Source organism: Delphinapterus leucas, chromosome 2 (assembly GCF_059928025.1).
Source record: "Delphinapterus leucas isolate spDelLeu-1000000601 "Yukka" chromosome 2, BTC_Dleu_Yukka2, whole genome shotgun sequence".
NCBI classification, from domain to species: domain Eukaryota; kingdom Metazoa; phylum Chordata; class Mammalia; order Artiodactyla; family Monodontidae; genus Delphinapterus; species Delphinapterus leucas.
In genome coordinates, this window is record NC_143130.1 from 85,388,892 (window position 1) to 85,404,573 (window position 15,682).

The window sequence follows — 15,682 nt, forward strand, 5'->3', positions numbered from 1 at the left end:
AATTACGGTTTTTTCCAGATATATGCCCAGGAGTGGGATTGGTGGTCGTATGGTAGTTCTATTTTTATTTTTATTTTATTTTTATTTTATTTTTATTTTTTGCGGTACGCGGGCCTCTTACTGTTGTGGCCTCTCCCGTTGCAGAGCACAGGCTCCGGACGCGCAGGCTCAGCGGTCATGGCTCACAGGCCTAGCCGCTCCACGGCATGTGGGATCCTCCCGGACCGGGGCACGAACCCGTGTCCCCTGCATCGGCAGGCGGACTCTCAACCACTGTGCCACCAGGGAAGCCCTATTTTTAGTTTTTAAGGAATCTCCATACTGTTCTCCATAGTGGCTGCACCAATTTACACTCCCACCAACAATGTAGGAGGGTTCCCTTTTCTCCACACCCTGTGGAGAGCTTATTTGGGAAAAGGAATAGCCCAGCTTAGACTCTGTTTAGACACTATATTAAAAATTCTGAATTAGGAGAGTAAAATATAAATATGAGGTTTTGGCCATAGTGTAGCAGATACTGTTGATTTCCCACCCTCATGCTTCCCGTATTCTAGATATGCTAATAGAGGAGCCCTCAACCAGCGATGGACAGGATTGGCAGATATACACCCCAGCTTCCTCATTCCTTGGGCTTGGTCCACATGGTCCCCAGAGGTCCTCATGGGACTGAGCCCCACACCTACAGCTGAAGTCTGCTCATTAACACACCACAGTGGCTTCTTTCCCTTCCCTGTCTCATGGACCTATCCCCCAGTAGAGCTTCCTGGGGTCACCTGCCAATTAAAAACGCCACCTCAAGTCCTCCTCTCAGTCTGCTTTGGAGGGAACCCAACCTAAGACAATTGGAAGTAGGGGACTCAGCGTCATCTTTTCAGGTTGCTTTTTGCTCAGTGGCCAATTACCTATAAAAATGGTGTTGAATTTTTAAAAGTATGAAATGCATGAAAAATAATTTCATTCACCATATTAACATTATCATCCCACAATAAAGACTTAGTTTACTGCAGCTTAAAGCAAGCTAGACTGTAATCCATTAAAAGACTACTATCTTGTGGATCATAACATACATGATTAGGGCTCTTTCTCTAACTTAAAATATAGAATCCCCCCGCCCCCATCACCCTCATTCCCATCTTCTGCTTTATTTTTATCCATAGTATGTATCACTTTCTACCGTATCACATAATTTATTTATTAAGCTTATTATTTGTCTTCCTCCCTTAGAAATATTTCTCGTTTGCTGATGTACTCCCATGCCTAGAAAAAGCCTAATACAAAATAGGCACTCAGTAAATATTTGTTGAGTGAGTAAATGGATGAAGGCTTCTATATAGAAGCTAATCATAATCAGAAGATTGTCTGGTGAGCATGGCATCCAAACTGGGGAAACTACAATCTTTAAAAAGAAATGGTATAAGTCTTCCTTCCTTCCTTCCCTCACTCCCTTCCTTCCCTCCTTCCTCAAAAAATGAATTTATTTACAAGACTTGAAATTCAATGGCTTCTGAATTTAGGTGATAATTACATCAGAAACAATTTAAAACACCTATGAGGGCTTCCCTGGTGGCGCACTGGCAGGCGGATTCTGCATTAGGCAGAATCCGCCTGCCATTGCAGGGGACACGGGTTCGAGCCCTGGTCCAGGAAGATCCCACGTGCCGCAGAGCAGGTAAGCCCGTGAGCCACAGCTACTGAGCCCACATGCCACAACTACTGAAGCCCAAGCACCCAGACCCCATGCTCCACAGCAAGAAGCCACCACAATGGGAAGCCTGTGCACCGCAACAAAGAGTAGCCACTGCTAGCCGCTACTAGAGAAAGCCCGCGTGCAGCAACGAAGACCCAATGAAGGCAAAAATAAATAAATAAATAAACAAATAAATAAAACACCTACCAAAGTGCTAAACATACTATATCCATGTGTCACTTAATCTTCACAGAGCTCTATGAAATAAGCATTATTGTTCCCATTCTACTCATGAGGAAACTCAGGCTCAGAGAGGCTAAGTGATGGGCCCAAGCAGACAGCTGAGTAAGGGTCAGAGCCTGATCTTGAACCAGAATGAATCTGGAACCTCTAATGAGTGGAACTGGGTAAAATTCACCTTTTTGACTAGAGATTTAGTGACTGTTGTTGTCATTACCAAACTGGCCAACAGGCAGTGAGTGGTTCTCAAACTTGGCTGCACATTGGAATCACTTGGGGGGAGCTTTTAAAAATCCTGATGCCCGGGTAACTCCTCATACCAAATAGATCAGAATATCTGGAGGAGGGACTAAGTATCAGGATTTTTTTAAAGCAATCCTGAGATGATTCGAATGTGGGGCAAAATTTGGGAACCACCGCCACCAGTATTGGGACCTCCGCACATTTGCTGGGGCACTGGAAACAACGGGAATAAAAGCAGGTGTTCACCTGCTCTTAGAGACAAGCAGCTGGTTCCTGTTTACATTTTCTCTTCTCGGGAGCTGTAAAGCAAATCTTTTATTTACACAGTGTGCATTAAAAGCCCATGAGAGTCCACTTTGGAAAACTGGCCTATTTTTTTCAAATTCATTTCAGCTTCCTTTGGAAAAAAATAGCTCATGGCTGAGGTAATATGACACAAGCCTTAAAACGTATGCTGAAGCAGATGGGAAGAGGGCCAGAGTCAAGATGCAGCCCTGTTTTTCTGGCTGTTCTGGTTCTCAGCCCTGCAAGAGAAATAGCCTTTATTATACATGAATTTGTCCTGATCCTGATCTGCAAACACCCCCTCAAAAAACCCAAACCAAACCAAGACAAAACAAACAACTCTGTAGAAATCAATAGTTTAACCTACTGAATATTAGATATACTGAAGATATTAAACGTTTGAAAAGAGTGCTTATGAAAATTGTTTGGTATAATGCTTAAAATTCCATATAGTAAAGATTATATGATTATAGGTTTGAACAAAGCAACTGATACTGGTATCATGGATGTCAAGGTGGGCCCCAGAGCCATTCAATTAAAGAATTTTTGTGGGAATTCCCTGGTGGTCCAGTGGTTAGGACTTGGCGCTTTCATTGCTGAGGGCCCGGGTTCAATCCCTGGTCAGGGAAATAAGATCTCACAAGCTGGGCTTCCCTGGTGGCACAGTGGTTAAGAAGACGCCTGCTAATGCAGGGGACACGGGTTCGAGCCCTGGTCTGGGAAGATCCCACATGCCGCAGAGCAACTAAACCCGTGCGCCACAACTACTGAGCCTGCGCTCTAGAGCCCGCAAGCCACATCTAGTGAGCCCGCGAGCCTAGAGCCCATGCTCTGCCACAAGAGAAGCCACAGCAAAGAGAAGCTTGTGCACTGCAACAATGAGTAGCTCCCACTCGCACAACTAGAGAAAGCCCACGCGCAGCAACAAAAACCCAACGCAGCCCCCCCCCAAAAATAATAATAACGATCCCACAAGCTGAATGGCACTGCCAAGAAGAAAAAGAACTTGTGCAAAATGATGCCATTTGACATGCCTGCAAGATGCTGGGATGACCACTGGTGGGAGTCAAGGGACAGAAGTTCAAGCCCCAGCTCTGCCACTCTTTGCCTATGAGCTCTTGGGCGACACTGTTCATCTTCTAAGGCTTGGTTTACTTATTTGTAAATTAAGGAGTGAATTCTGAAAAGAAGATCCGTGGTTTCTGTATATGGGGAGAAATTCTCCTTTGCTGTCCTGGAAAATCTTGTGTTGGTGGTAGGTCTCTGGCCTGCCTTAGCTCCTGGCACACTTGCTGACTCATAGGGAAGAAGACAGCCTCACTATTTTTGGACGTTTCCAACAGAATGCCTTGGGGCTTGAATAAAGACACGAATTTTCCCCTGCTGTGTTGCTTTAAAAATAAAAGCATCCCCGTGAGTTAGTCAACTTATTATCAATTTATTAATTAAATAAGCTGCTTTCTCTTTTCTGGCTCCTGTAAAGAAGATACGGGGGGACTTCCCTGGTGGCGCAGTGGTTAAGAATCCACCTGTCAGTGCAGGGGACACAGGTTTAAGCCCTGGTCTCGGAAGATCCCACATGCCGAAGAGCAACTAAGTCTGTGCGCCACAACTACTGAGCCTGTGCTCTACAGTCCGCGAGCCACAACTAGTGAGTCTGCATGCCTGGAGCCCGTGCTCCACAAGAGAAGCCACTGCTATGAGAAGCCACACATTGCAATGAAGAGTAGCCCCTGCTTGCTGCAACTAGAGAAAGCCTGCATGCAGCAACAAAGAACCAACACAGTCAAAAATAAATAAATAAATATTTTAAAAGATTAAAAAAGAAAAAAGATGGGGGATGATAGGATATTTAGGGGAAAGTTATCTTAGAGATGACCTTTTCATCTTAATTCCATTATCTAGCCATAAACTTGACAAATGATAGCATTGGAATGAGTTTATGGGTATTGTAATACTTATTTCACCCCTTGGATGATTTTTAAAAAAGATTTTCAGTGACTCATAGAGCAGAAGTGAATGTGTAAACATCAAACTGGCAAAAAGAGCCCCACTTAGCTCATGGAATAAAACTTTAAAGTTCTTCAGTCTCCAGAGAGCAATTTATTTGAAAAATTAAGCACCATTATAAATATGGTTGAAATTGGAGTAAATTTGACTTCATTGGCATATCCCTATATTTAGGAATAATTATCAAATCATTCAAATAACTGCACCAACTAGAAATCGATATCTTAAAATATTATTCTTAGTGTGAGTCCCTGTAGAAAGCAAGGGTTTAAATAGTCTAAAATATTTTCAAAGGTGAACGTGTCACTTTTCATCACTGGTAATTAAATTGGAATTTTTACCTTTAGCCTGAAGTGAGATGCATGTAAACTTGCTTTGTAAGTTGAAGAGTGACATAAATGTAGTCTGTTGTTGTTATTCCTGTTGTTGTTATTCCTCACAGGCCTCAGCATATGCTTGGCATGGTTAATCAATATTTGCTTTTGTTGGATGGGGCCATCATTTCACATCACAAGACCAAAACAGACTCCCTACAGATATTCCTGCCAATGTGTCCTGCTTATAATTATTTCCTTAAGTGGTTTTAGCTATTACCTCATCTCTTGCTCTGCTCTGTAACGTCCTCCAGCTTCTTCTCTGAAGGGAGCCTGTTCTACATGCTGCTGACTCGTCAGTAAGGGAGAGACATATGTGGCTTGTGTTGTATTTGCCTACATATGACTTAAGGCCTATTCTTAGGTCATTTCAGAGCTTGCCTGAGTCCTCAAAGGCAGGCATTGGTCCTTAAATTCCTTCTGTAGCTTTCTGAGCACAGTGCCAGACATGCCATTGGAATAAATGTTTATTTATTGCTGAATAAATGTCTCAAGAAACCCAGCCAACCCTGCCTTCACCCACGTAGATTCTTTTATTTTTCTGCCTAGAGACAACAGGTGTTTTCTCCCTGGGTTTTATAACAAAGAAGCAAAATAGCCTTTGAGAAAAGTGCAAATAAAGCAACTGTGAATACAAAGATATGTGTCATAATATGTCCTTTTGGGCATTAATTACATCTTTTCCAAGAAATGTTGGCCCTTGGCTTAAGCTCAGTTTGGTGTTTTCTAAACCATACTGGAATCAGTTTTCCTTATCCCAGAGTAAATAGGATCAGGGGTAGCATGAGTAAATTAAGTCTCTAAATAATGGGGGGGGGACTAATTTTAGCCCCAAATCCCTACCCTTTTCCTAATGTTTCAGGAGAGCCATTACAAAGATTAACACTGGGCTTCCCTGGTGGCGCAGTGGTTGAGAGTCCGCCTGCCGATGCAGGGGACACGGGTTCGTGGCCCAGTCCGGGAAGATGCCACATGCCGCGGAGCAGTTGGGCCCGTGAGCCATGGCTGCTGAGCCTGCGCGTCCGGAGCCTGTGCTCCGCAACAGTGAGAGGCCCGCATACCACAAAAAAAAAAAAAAAAAAAAAAAAGATTAACACTAACTGGATGGAGTTTTACTCTTCTCTCTCCCCATTATTACCTGATGGAAATCCTAATAAGAAATCTAACCTCATCATTAGTCTCCACACACTCACACCCTAAACAGGAAGTAGTGGGCTACCAAGAATCAACTCCTTCATATTCCTTTTTTACAAAATGCTTTCCTAAAACAAGTAAGAGACCGGGTAGCACCCATTCCTAGGGATATTTGCACGGCGATATAAGGTGTCCTAAGCAATGAGCATACTGCCTCAGCGAGTCAGTTGACCTAGATAGATATGGCTTGCTCTGTTCTAGGGAAGGATGGTCATCACATGTGGGTTGCTCCCAGAGGAGATGATCCAGGCACACTGAGCTGTAGTCCTCTGTGCTGCCCAATTCCTAGCTCTCTATCTCAGGCCACAGGACCACTCTTTTCCTGCTTAGCTGTCTTTCAAAAGTTTACCACTCATCCTCCACCTCACATCCATTAGGATGGCCACCATAAAAACAAAACAAAACAAAAAAACACCAGAAAATAAAAGTGTTGGTGAGGATATGGAGAAACTGGAACTTCTGCACGCTGTTGGTGGGAATGTAAAAGGGTGAAACCACTATGGAAAACACTGGTTTCTCAAAAAATTAAAAATAGAATTATCATATGATCTAGAAATTCCACTTCTAGGAATATTCCCCCTGCCCAAATTGAATATTTTTTAGTCTTGAGATATTTGTTCAGAGCAGCATTATTTACAATAGCCAAAATGTGGAAGCAACACACGTGTCCAGAGGCAAACAGATGGATAAACAAAATGTGGTATATACATTCAATGGGCTATTAGCCTGAAAAAGGATGGAAATTCTGACGCTCGTTACAGCATAGATGAAGCTTGAGGACATTATGTTAAGTGAAATAAGCTGGTAGCAAAAGAACAAATGCTGCATGATTCCACTTATCTGAAGTACCTAGAGTAGTCAAAGTCATAGAGACAGAAAGTAGAATGGTGGTTGCCAGGGGCTGAAGATGGAGGGGGAATGGGGAGTTACTATTTAATGAGTTTAGAGTTTCAATTTTGCAAGATGAAAAGAGTTCTGGAAATGGATGGTGGTGATGGTAGCACAATGATATCAATGTACTTAATGCCACTGAACTGTACACTTAAAAATGCTACAATGGTAAATTTTATGTTATGTATATTTTACTATAATTTTTAAAAGACATTAAAAAAAAGTTTACCACTCATCCAAAGTGGGCCTAGGGTTGATTGGAAACATCAAGGCAGCATGACTGGCCAGCAAAAGCGACACATATATCACCAATTCCCCGTTTCCATGCCCATGACAAACATTATTAATTAATCATCGCAACATTCTTTCCTCCTGAGTCCAGATGCAACCTCATAACCTTTCCCAAAATAGGCTACCACCAAACAATTAGAGTTCATATGTCAGTAATGTCAATATAGGAGAAAATTGTGGTGGTCTATGAAATCCATCCTAGAGAGAAGAGGGGTGTAATAATCTAAAACTTCGTGAGATAGGAAAAATCGACATGAACTTGATATATTAAGAAAAAATTTCTTTTTCGGCCCTGTGTCAAAAAGTCCCAATAACTGGAATACAAGCAGTACCTTTGGCCAACATCACCACTCATTTGAACTCATGTAACTCAGGTTGGATTTTCTATATTTTCTACATAAAGGAACCAGAACTCTTTGAAGGAGAATTGATTTCAAGTTTTTTTTTTTTTCGGGGGGGGGACAGGAAAATTCAGAGTAGGTCTAGAATAGCCTGTTTAGGAGTTTGGGATTAACAGATACACACTGCTATATATAAATAAACAACATGGACCTACTGTATAGCACAGGGAACTATATTCAATATCTTGTAATAACCTATAATGGAAAAGGATCTGAAAAAACATATATATATATATATATATATTTTGCTGTATACCTAAAACTACTACAACATTTTTCTATAGTTCAATTAAAAAAAAATAGTCTGTTGTTGCCAGAGAGCATAGATGCTTTAAAAACCACTGGGTACAGGGCGAAAAGGACAAAGGAGAAACTTGGAGGCAGGGTTACTGCCCAAGCTACACCAATTTAAACAGAAAAATCATCATCGTCGTCATTATCATCATTAACTGGAACAACTTACATAAATGGAGAAGTTTAATATAAAGTGTTAACAAAGAGAGTGGTAATATAAGAGAGAAATAGTTTGTACTTTTATTGCTGTTATTAAGTTACAAGGTATTAAATACATAGCTAGCTTCTTTCTTTTCTACTTAATACATAGACACTGTTAAGCATGGGTCTATTATCAAGTATGAATGTGAACCTGTTTCTATCTGTATGAGCAAGAGAGATTGGGAACTTGTATGAGGGCTAAGCAGTCTCTTCAAAATTAAGAGCTATACCATGAACATGATCAGCTTTTGTGGTCTCCTATCATATTACAGCAAGGAATAAGGGAAGTCCCTCAGTTCATTGCCACTAATGAGTATATATAATAAACAATGAAAAGGGAGCCCAATGGTGTATTTCCAGATGATAAATTAGCTGAATGTCACACTTGCTACCCCCTCTCCCAAGAGAGAAATGACCCATTCCCTCAGCTTCCAGGGAAGGAAACCTCAAGATGACCCTACTAATGAGATACAGAAAAAGATATAAATAGGGTTCCAGTTATACCAAAGAGTTCAATATATCATGACAAAAAATAAAGTAGGTTTAAGCCATCTGTTCACAGCTTCTGGTAAAGACACTGAGTTTCAGAAAAAGAATATCTATCTGAGATACAGACATAAATTTTCTATGATGTAACCAGCACACTTTGTAATTAAAGGGGCTTGAAACATTGGACTGTGCAACCAGATCCCGCATCCTGACCTGAAATCAGAGTGGTAATGACTTTGAACTTGCAACTTCATAGGGTCTTTTTCTTTGGGTATAGTAAAGTTTCTCAAACCTTGGAAGATGTGAATTTATATCATAGACTTACTAGAGCTGAGTAAAAATTTGACCCCAGGAATGTGTAAGAATAAGGATAAAAACAAGTTTTATAATTACTGGGTTAGTTTAGTGTGTGCTTTTTTGCTTTTTTAAGGTATTTAGGTTATTTAAGGAAATGTAATATATTTGATTTATGATTTTTAATCAAGTCTTTGAAAGTGTCAGATTGCAATCAGTATAAATGATTAAGAAAATTTGCTTTGTTAAATCCATAAATTTTGATGACTTTGTTAAATAAGTAGTATGTGACTATTAAGAGGAGTGTCAATTACGCTTAAATGAATATTGCTTAATAAATTCATAAGATCATAAATTGGACATTGAACAATGCACAAATGGTCATGAGTGTTCCTCCCAAAGTGCAAAAGCCCATTGGACGTTAAAGTCCATCAAAAGATGAAACCAGTTTGCCATTCCAGAAGACTCAAGACCATTAAAAAAAATTGCTATTCAAATAAAGGTACCACGTGCTGAATCTTCTGTATACAGATGATGTTAATTTCTCCGATTTGGTGGGGCTTGACTTGTGGATGACCCTTCAAGTGAAAGTTTTTGCTTCCCCAATTTCATTGTCAACGTAGAGCTGTCAATTCCATACCTTTTGGCTCATCTGTCTTTCCTCTTGGGTTGGAGTCCTCATCTTTTGTGGAATCCTTCAAGGTTCCATATTCCTTTTCCATCTTAGCAGCTTCTTCCTTCGTACTGTCTGTTTCTTCATGACTCTTCTCTGATGGCACTGTAATCAAATTGTGCACTATTATAACCCTATTTCCTATCTATTAATTAATTCCTAGTGTAGAAATACATTTTATTAAAAAGGTGTAGTTTGAGGTCAGATCATTTTTTGAGCTGAAAGAGATCTTAGTGATTATCTAGTGTGACTCCTCCCTCCCCACCATTTCACAGAAGAGGAAACTGGGGCCCAAAGCGGGGAGAGATGTGCCCAAGGCCACCCGTTGAGTTAGCAGAAGAGCTGGGCCAACACCCCCCACTCCCAGCTTTCTGGATTCTGGTTGCGTTTTTTCTGTTCTGCCACACTGTGTTATTAGAGTGTAGATTATTCTCCTTATTTTAATCAGTGTTGGCATTCAAGTGGGATAGGTCAGTTTCCAAAGTAAATTTGAGTCTTGATTCCAAATGAAAATAACTCTGTAGTTGCCCCATCTCTCCTTGATGTTGTTTTTGAAGAACAGTCTGTTACTCAGAGTAGCACCTAAGGGTTTGGGGCTATGGCTGGACTTCTCTCCTGCCTCTTTCTTCATACTCCCTTATCCCTGGTCACTCTAATGCAAAGAAGAGTATTGGACCCTTGCTGTCAATAATAACGCTTGCTCACTTCTCACTTAAAGATAACTATACTTCCTTCCAGAAATCCTATATTGAATTAAAGAATCATAAAACTTGAAGTAGGTAACCCCTTGAAAACAATGGTAATGCATCCCTGTAGTCAGTAAAATAAGGAATGTCAAGCAGTCTAATGATAAGCTTTTTTCTTTTTTCAGTAAAAGGTTTATTACTACAGAAAAATAGGAAAAAAGAAAAATCAGTTATTGTCTCCTTAAACATCCACTACTAGTGTTGTAGTATATATATATATACTTTTTTGATGCATTTTTTTTCATATTTGTGGCACAATTTTGTTCCTTGCTTTTGTCATTAGCATCATTATGGAAGAATGTTTCCATGTTATTAAAAACTGCTTGAAAACATCATTTTAAAGGGCTGTATATTCTATCAAATATAGGTACATAATTTCTGTGATAGGGACACAAAATTAAAGTATAAGAGTTTGTGATCTTGGGCTTCCCTGGTGACGCAGTGGTTGAGAGTCCGCCTGCCAATGCAGGGGGCACGGGTTCGTGCCCCGGTCCGGGAAGATCCCACATGCCGCGGAGCGGCTGGGCCGGTGAGCCATGGCCGCTGAGCCTGCGCGTCCGGAGCCTGTGCTCCGCAACGGGAGAGGCCACGGCAGTGAGAGGCCCGCGTACCGCAAAAAAAAAAAAAAAAAAAAAGAGTTGGTGATCTTTTCTCTTTTTGCGCCTTCCTCATCCCTGAAATTCTCCTTTGCACGGCTCTGCTCCGTGGTGTTCGCCATGCTAAGCAGGGTGATGAGTAGGGATGCAGAAGTGAGGAAACCAAGAGAAGGGCATAAATCATACCACACGGGGGCACAGACTGTCCCAGAGGAGAAAGAAGAGCTGGGAGGGGAGAGTATGGGAGGGAGCAGCAGGAGGGGACGGAGGGTAAGGGACAGTGGTGATCTGGGGAGAGAAAAAGATACCTAAAGGAGAATTTTAGGAAGGATTGCTCAACTTGGGATATAGCTCTCACCTTTGCCCACCAGCCACCGCTTCAGTAAAGTCCTCATTTCTTTTCAATGCTTCTTGGGATTAAATTTCTGTGCTGACTGGCCAAGGTTATCGCTACTTAATCCCATGGCTGGATTTCAGGTTTTCAAACTTTTTGAAATCTGTAATTCTTTATCAATGTTTATTGAAGTTCATGGTTTACCACTCAAAAGGGTTATTTTGCTAAAAGCTGGGGGAAAAATACTAAAATAAATCATACCTGGGAAAAGCTTGCTCTTATTGTCAGTAACATTTTTTTCTAGCTTGTTCTTGGTCTGAAGAGCAATTGTTTCATCCAAGTTTTCTGGAGGGGGGAGGAGAAGAAATAAAATTTTATGTCCTAAAAGACCATTTCAAAGTTTTCCTAAAAATGTTTAAATCTCACCAGAAATAGCACAACAGCAATTCCACAATATCAGCACTGCTAGTAAGGGGCTTTGATATGGATTATATTTCATTGACTCTCAAGATGGAAAGGCATACAATTTGAGATCCTCAAGTTCAGCTTCCTACTTAGTTAACTGCAGAAGTCCCTTCCACATTTCTGTGACCACTGTGATTGAGGCCTATAATGGACAACTGTGGTTTTGGCCTACTCAACGCCTTCTGGTAACTACACCTTGATTTTCCTTTGGAGAACCCAGACCTCTCCCACTCTCAGCATATTTGCTCCACTGGTGGCTGAATAACCCAGGCCTGGCTGCTCCAGCCCTCAGGCTATGGTGATTGGTTGAAGGAGGAGCACAGGACTCAAAGCCAGGCCAGTGAGATTCAATGCTAAGAGAAAGAGGCTCTCTCTCCACTAGGATTGCTGTACTGTGCGGATGTGAGATTGGAGCTGTACCAGCCATCTTTTTTCCAGAATGGAGCAGTTTATCTGGAATCAATCAACATACAAAAAGTCAGTGAGATGGGGAGGGATAGATTCCTGTGGTGGGCTTCACAAACCTGAAGTGGACTACCCCCACCCCTGGACTTTTCAGTTACATGAGGAAATAAATTCCCTTGTCGCTTAAGCCAAACAGTTGGATTTCTGTCATTCAGGGCTCTCACTAATTCACGAGGCAGCCAATTCTATTGTTAGTCTTAAAAAATATTTTTTTCACTAAGATAGAACATTGTGTAAGTTTAAGGTATAGTACAACATACTGATTTGATACACTTATATTCTGCAAAATGATTACCATGGTTAGCTAACCCCTCCATCATGTTAGATGTCTTAAGAGCGAGAATTTCTCTATTCATATTAAGCTGAAATCTGTATTCTTGTCTTTGTCCTAACTCTGCTCTTTGGAGTAACATCTTGTAGGTGTTACCAGATAGGAATCTAGACTGCGACTACCTCAAGGCAGTCAATGAATTAGAATCCACAACCCTGGTATTCAGTTATTTAACCAGTCACATATCCATCTTACTAATAGGACAGGGCTATTTGCAAACAAGCAGTTCTTTGCAATTAGTCTATAAAGAGTCCATTATTACTTTGTATTACTTCTCCCCAAGAAAATTCTTCCTTCTACCCTACCCCACCCCTTTTTGAGAAGAAAATCAGTATATCCTATTGTGTGACACATTCTGCTTTCTTCTTTGAAATAGCGACCACAGCTGGCAACCTTTGTAGTCACCATACATTGTTGGGACCAGAACAGAAGGATAGATCACTGATCATTGTTTGTCACATGCTGAGATGGAGGAGAGGAGATTAGTTAATCCTCTCTCTTCTACCCATGCTGCCCCTGAGCCCTCGAGGGTCTGAGGGTGTACCTTCATGGCAGCGACAGTCAAAAGCCAACATGCTTGTACAGAAAAATTCTCTACATACAACTCATTTTCTGATTGTAAAAGTTATATACGAAAATGAACAGAAAATTATAAGGAAAAAATAACACTTACTATGCCCAGATAATGTTTTGGTATATTTCTTTCTAACTTTATTTTTCTAACTTTCTTTCTTTATGCATATCCATTTTTTAACACCAAAATTAAGGTCATATTCTAAATGGCTTTAAGCATTCAATAATATATCATGGACATTCCCCCATCATTAGTCTTTATAAACAATATTTATTTATTTATTGTTTATAAACACTATAATTATTAAAAGTAGTTTATAAAATATTGTTTATAAACAATATTCAAAACACAATTTATAAACATACAATTATTAAAAATGCAAACATTAAAAAATAAAATTTAGTCTAAATAAGAATTAATAATTTATATAGTCTCCTCTTGTGGGGTAGCAAGTTTATTTCTATTGTTTTGTTTCTATAAGCCAGTGCTGTCCAATAGAACTTTCTGCAACGATGGAAATACTCATTTCTGTGCTGTTCAATATGGTAGCCACAAGCTACCTGTGGCAAGTGAGCACTTGAAATATGCCTAGAGCAACTGAGAAACCAGATTTTTTATTTTGCTTAATTTTAATTACTGTTAATGTAAATAGCAACATGTGACTATCACACTGGACAGCACAGCTATAAATAATAGTGGAAATACCTGGTTTGCACACAGCCTTTGCGGCATCTCTAATTTATTTCCATAGAATAAATGACTTAAGTGCAAAATATGAGTCACAGGGTATTGATATGAAACAATGATGGATTTGAAACAATGTTTTAGATCTACTATTAAGTGGGTAAAGTAGGCCACAAAGCACGGTGTGTAACTTAAGCCCATTTTTTGTTAAATAAGATAAAAGAAAAAAAATGACATAGGTATGTATGTGTATGTGCGCATACATTATTATGTATTATATACATAATATATATATTATGAGTCATTTTTTCACTGTCTTTTTAATATCTTTTTGCATTGACTGATTTTTTTAAATAAATATGTTCTTTTATAATCAGAAAAAAAACAGTAAAACTAGTTTTCATGTAGAAAAAAATGGCATTTATACAGAACAACTCTGGATTACTGTATCCTATGAGATTTTCTCTTCCATTTAATTCTCCCTCCCCCATCAGTGATCAGAGTAAGGGGCCATGAGTTCATTTTGCCCAAAGGACCTCTGAGATGAATGGTATTTGGTGATTAACTAAACCAAGCAGGAAAACAAAAGGCTTTTCTTCTTTTAACAACCTGCATGCAGAATCAAAGATTGTTTAAGCTTATCTATAAAGTTCAAGGAATCAAAGGTTGACAAACTTTTTCTATAAAGGGCCAGTTAGTAAGTATTTTTGGCTTTGAGGGCCACATGCAGCTACTCAGCGTTGTCATGGTAGCATGTAAGTAGCCACGGACAACACTAAAACAAAGAAGCACAGCTGTGTTCCAATAAAACTTGATTATGGATGCAGAAATTTGAATTTTATGTAGTTTTCTCATGTCACAAAACACTATTATTTTTATTTTTTTTCAACCGTTAAAAAATGTAAAAGCTGTTTTTAGCTTGTGTGCTATACAAAGATAGGTGATGGGACAGACTGGCCCATGGCCAGTAGTTTACCAGCCCCGGTTAGAGGTAACAGAGTCCTTTATTTCATAGATGCAAAAACTGAGGTCCAGAAAGGTGAGTGCCTTCCCCAGCATGACAGACCTGGTCTGAGGCAGAGCTGGGACCAGGAAGCAGAACTTCTGATGCCTAGTCCAGTGCTCCTTCCTCCTCACCACACATAGGCCGCACTGGTTAAAATCAAGACTCTTTTTGTCCCAACCATGCAAACACAATTGGGAAAAAAAAAAAGTCAAATTTTAATAATATTATCTCTGGCGAGATTATTAGAAAATGTTAATAAGACAAAATATAACAAAGGTGAAATGTCTGTATTTGAACTGGATCTGTAAATATAAAGAGCTCAAAACGTCTAGTTAATTTTATTTGTATGTGTTGTCAAGCTGGGCAATTCTGATTACCCAGATGATTCAGGCTACTTTGGCATAAATTATCAAATTAGTAAAATAATTGTTGCCAAATCTCTCATTCATTTTGGACAATGAAAACTAACCACTGTGAAAACAAAAGAGGTAGGACTCTCACCAAGGTAGGAAACACCTTCTTCTGGAGATATGGTGCCATATTTTACCATCATCTTCACAAAGTCAATCAACGTTTTCATGATAGTAATCAAGGTTTCTTTCTCTTTTGCCTCTTTTTCTATATAAAAGGACAAAATAATTTTTTAAAGACTAGTGGAGTATAGCTTCATCTTTCAATGTTAATTTATGAAATACAGCATCTTATTGAAATAGTTCTCCCTACATATACAGCTAAACCATTTATAGCTAAAATATATTTAATTTCTGAAAAGCCCAAGACTTGATTGGTAATACAGAACAATGTACAGGTATACTGAACTTTTTCAGAAATGGGTAATTATAACTTCTCCAAAACGGTTTACCTTAATCTAAAATATTTTATTGATAGAGTAGATGATAGAGACAGTTTGCAAC

General features: G+C 39.6%; 1 protein-coding gene across 1 annotated transcript in view; it reads right to left on the bottom strand.

Annotated features, from left to right (window-relative positions):
* SCG3 (secretogranin III) overlaps nt 1–15,682 on the bottom strand; it is a 39,696-nt gene that overhangs the window by 11,052 nt on the left and 12,962 nt on the right. Inside the window, exons 8-10 of the mRNA XM_022579486.3 lie at nt 15,270–15,386; nt 11,505–11,588; nt 9,535–9,672 (exon numbers count right to left, since the gene is read on the bottom strand). Of these exons, the coding sequence (XP_022435194.1) occupies nt 9,535–9,672; nt 11,505–11,588; nt 15,270–15,386 (339 nt within the window). The remainder of the gene's footprint in view (nt 1–9,534; nt 9,673–11,504; nt 11,589–15,269; nt 15,387–15,682) is intronic.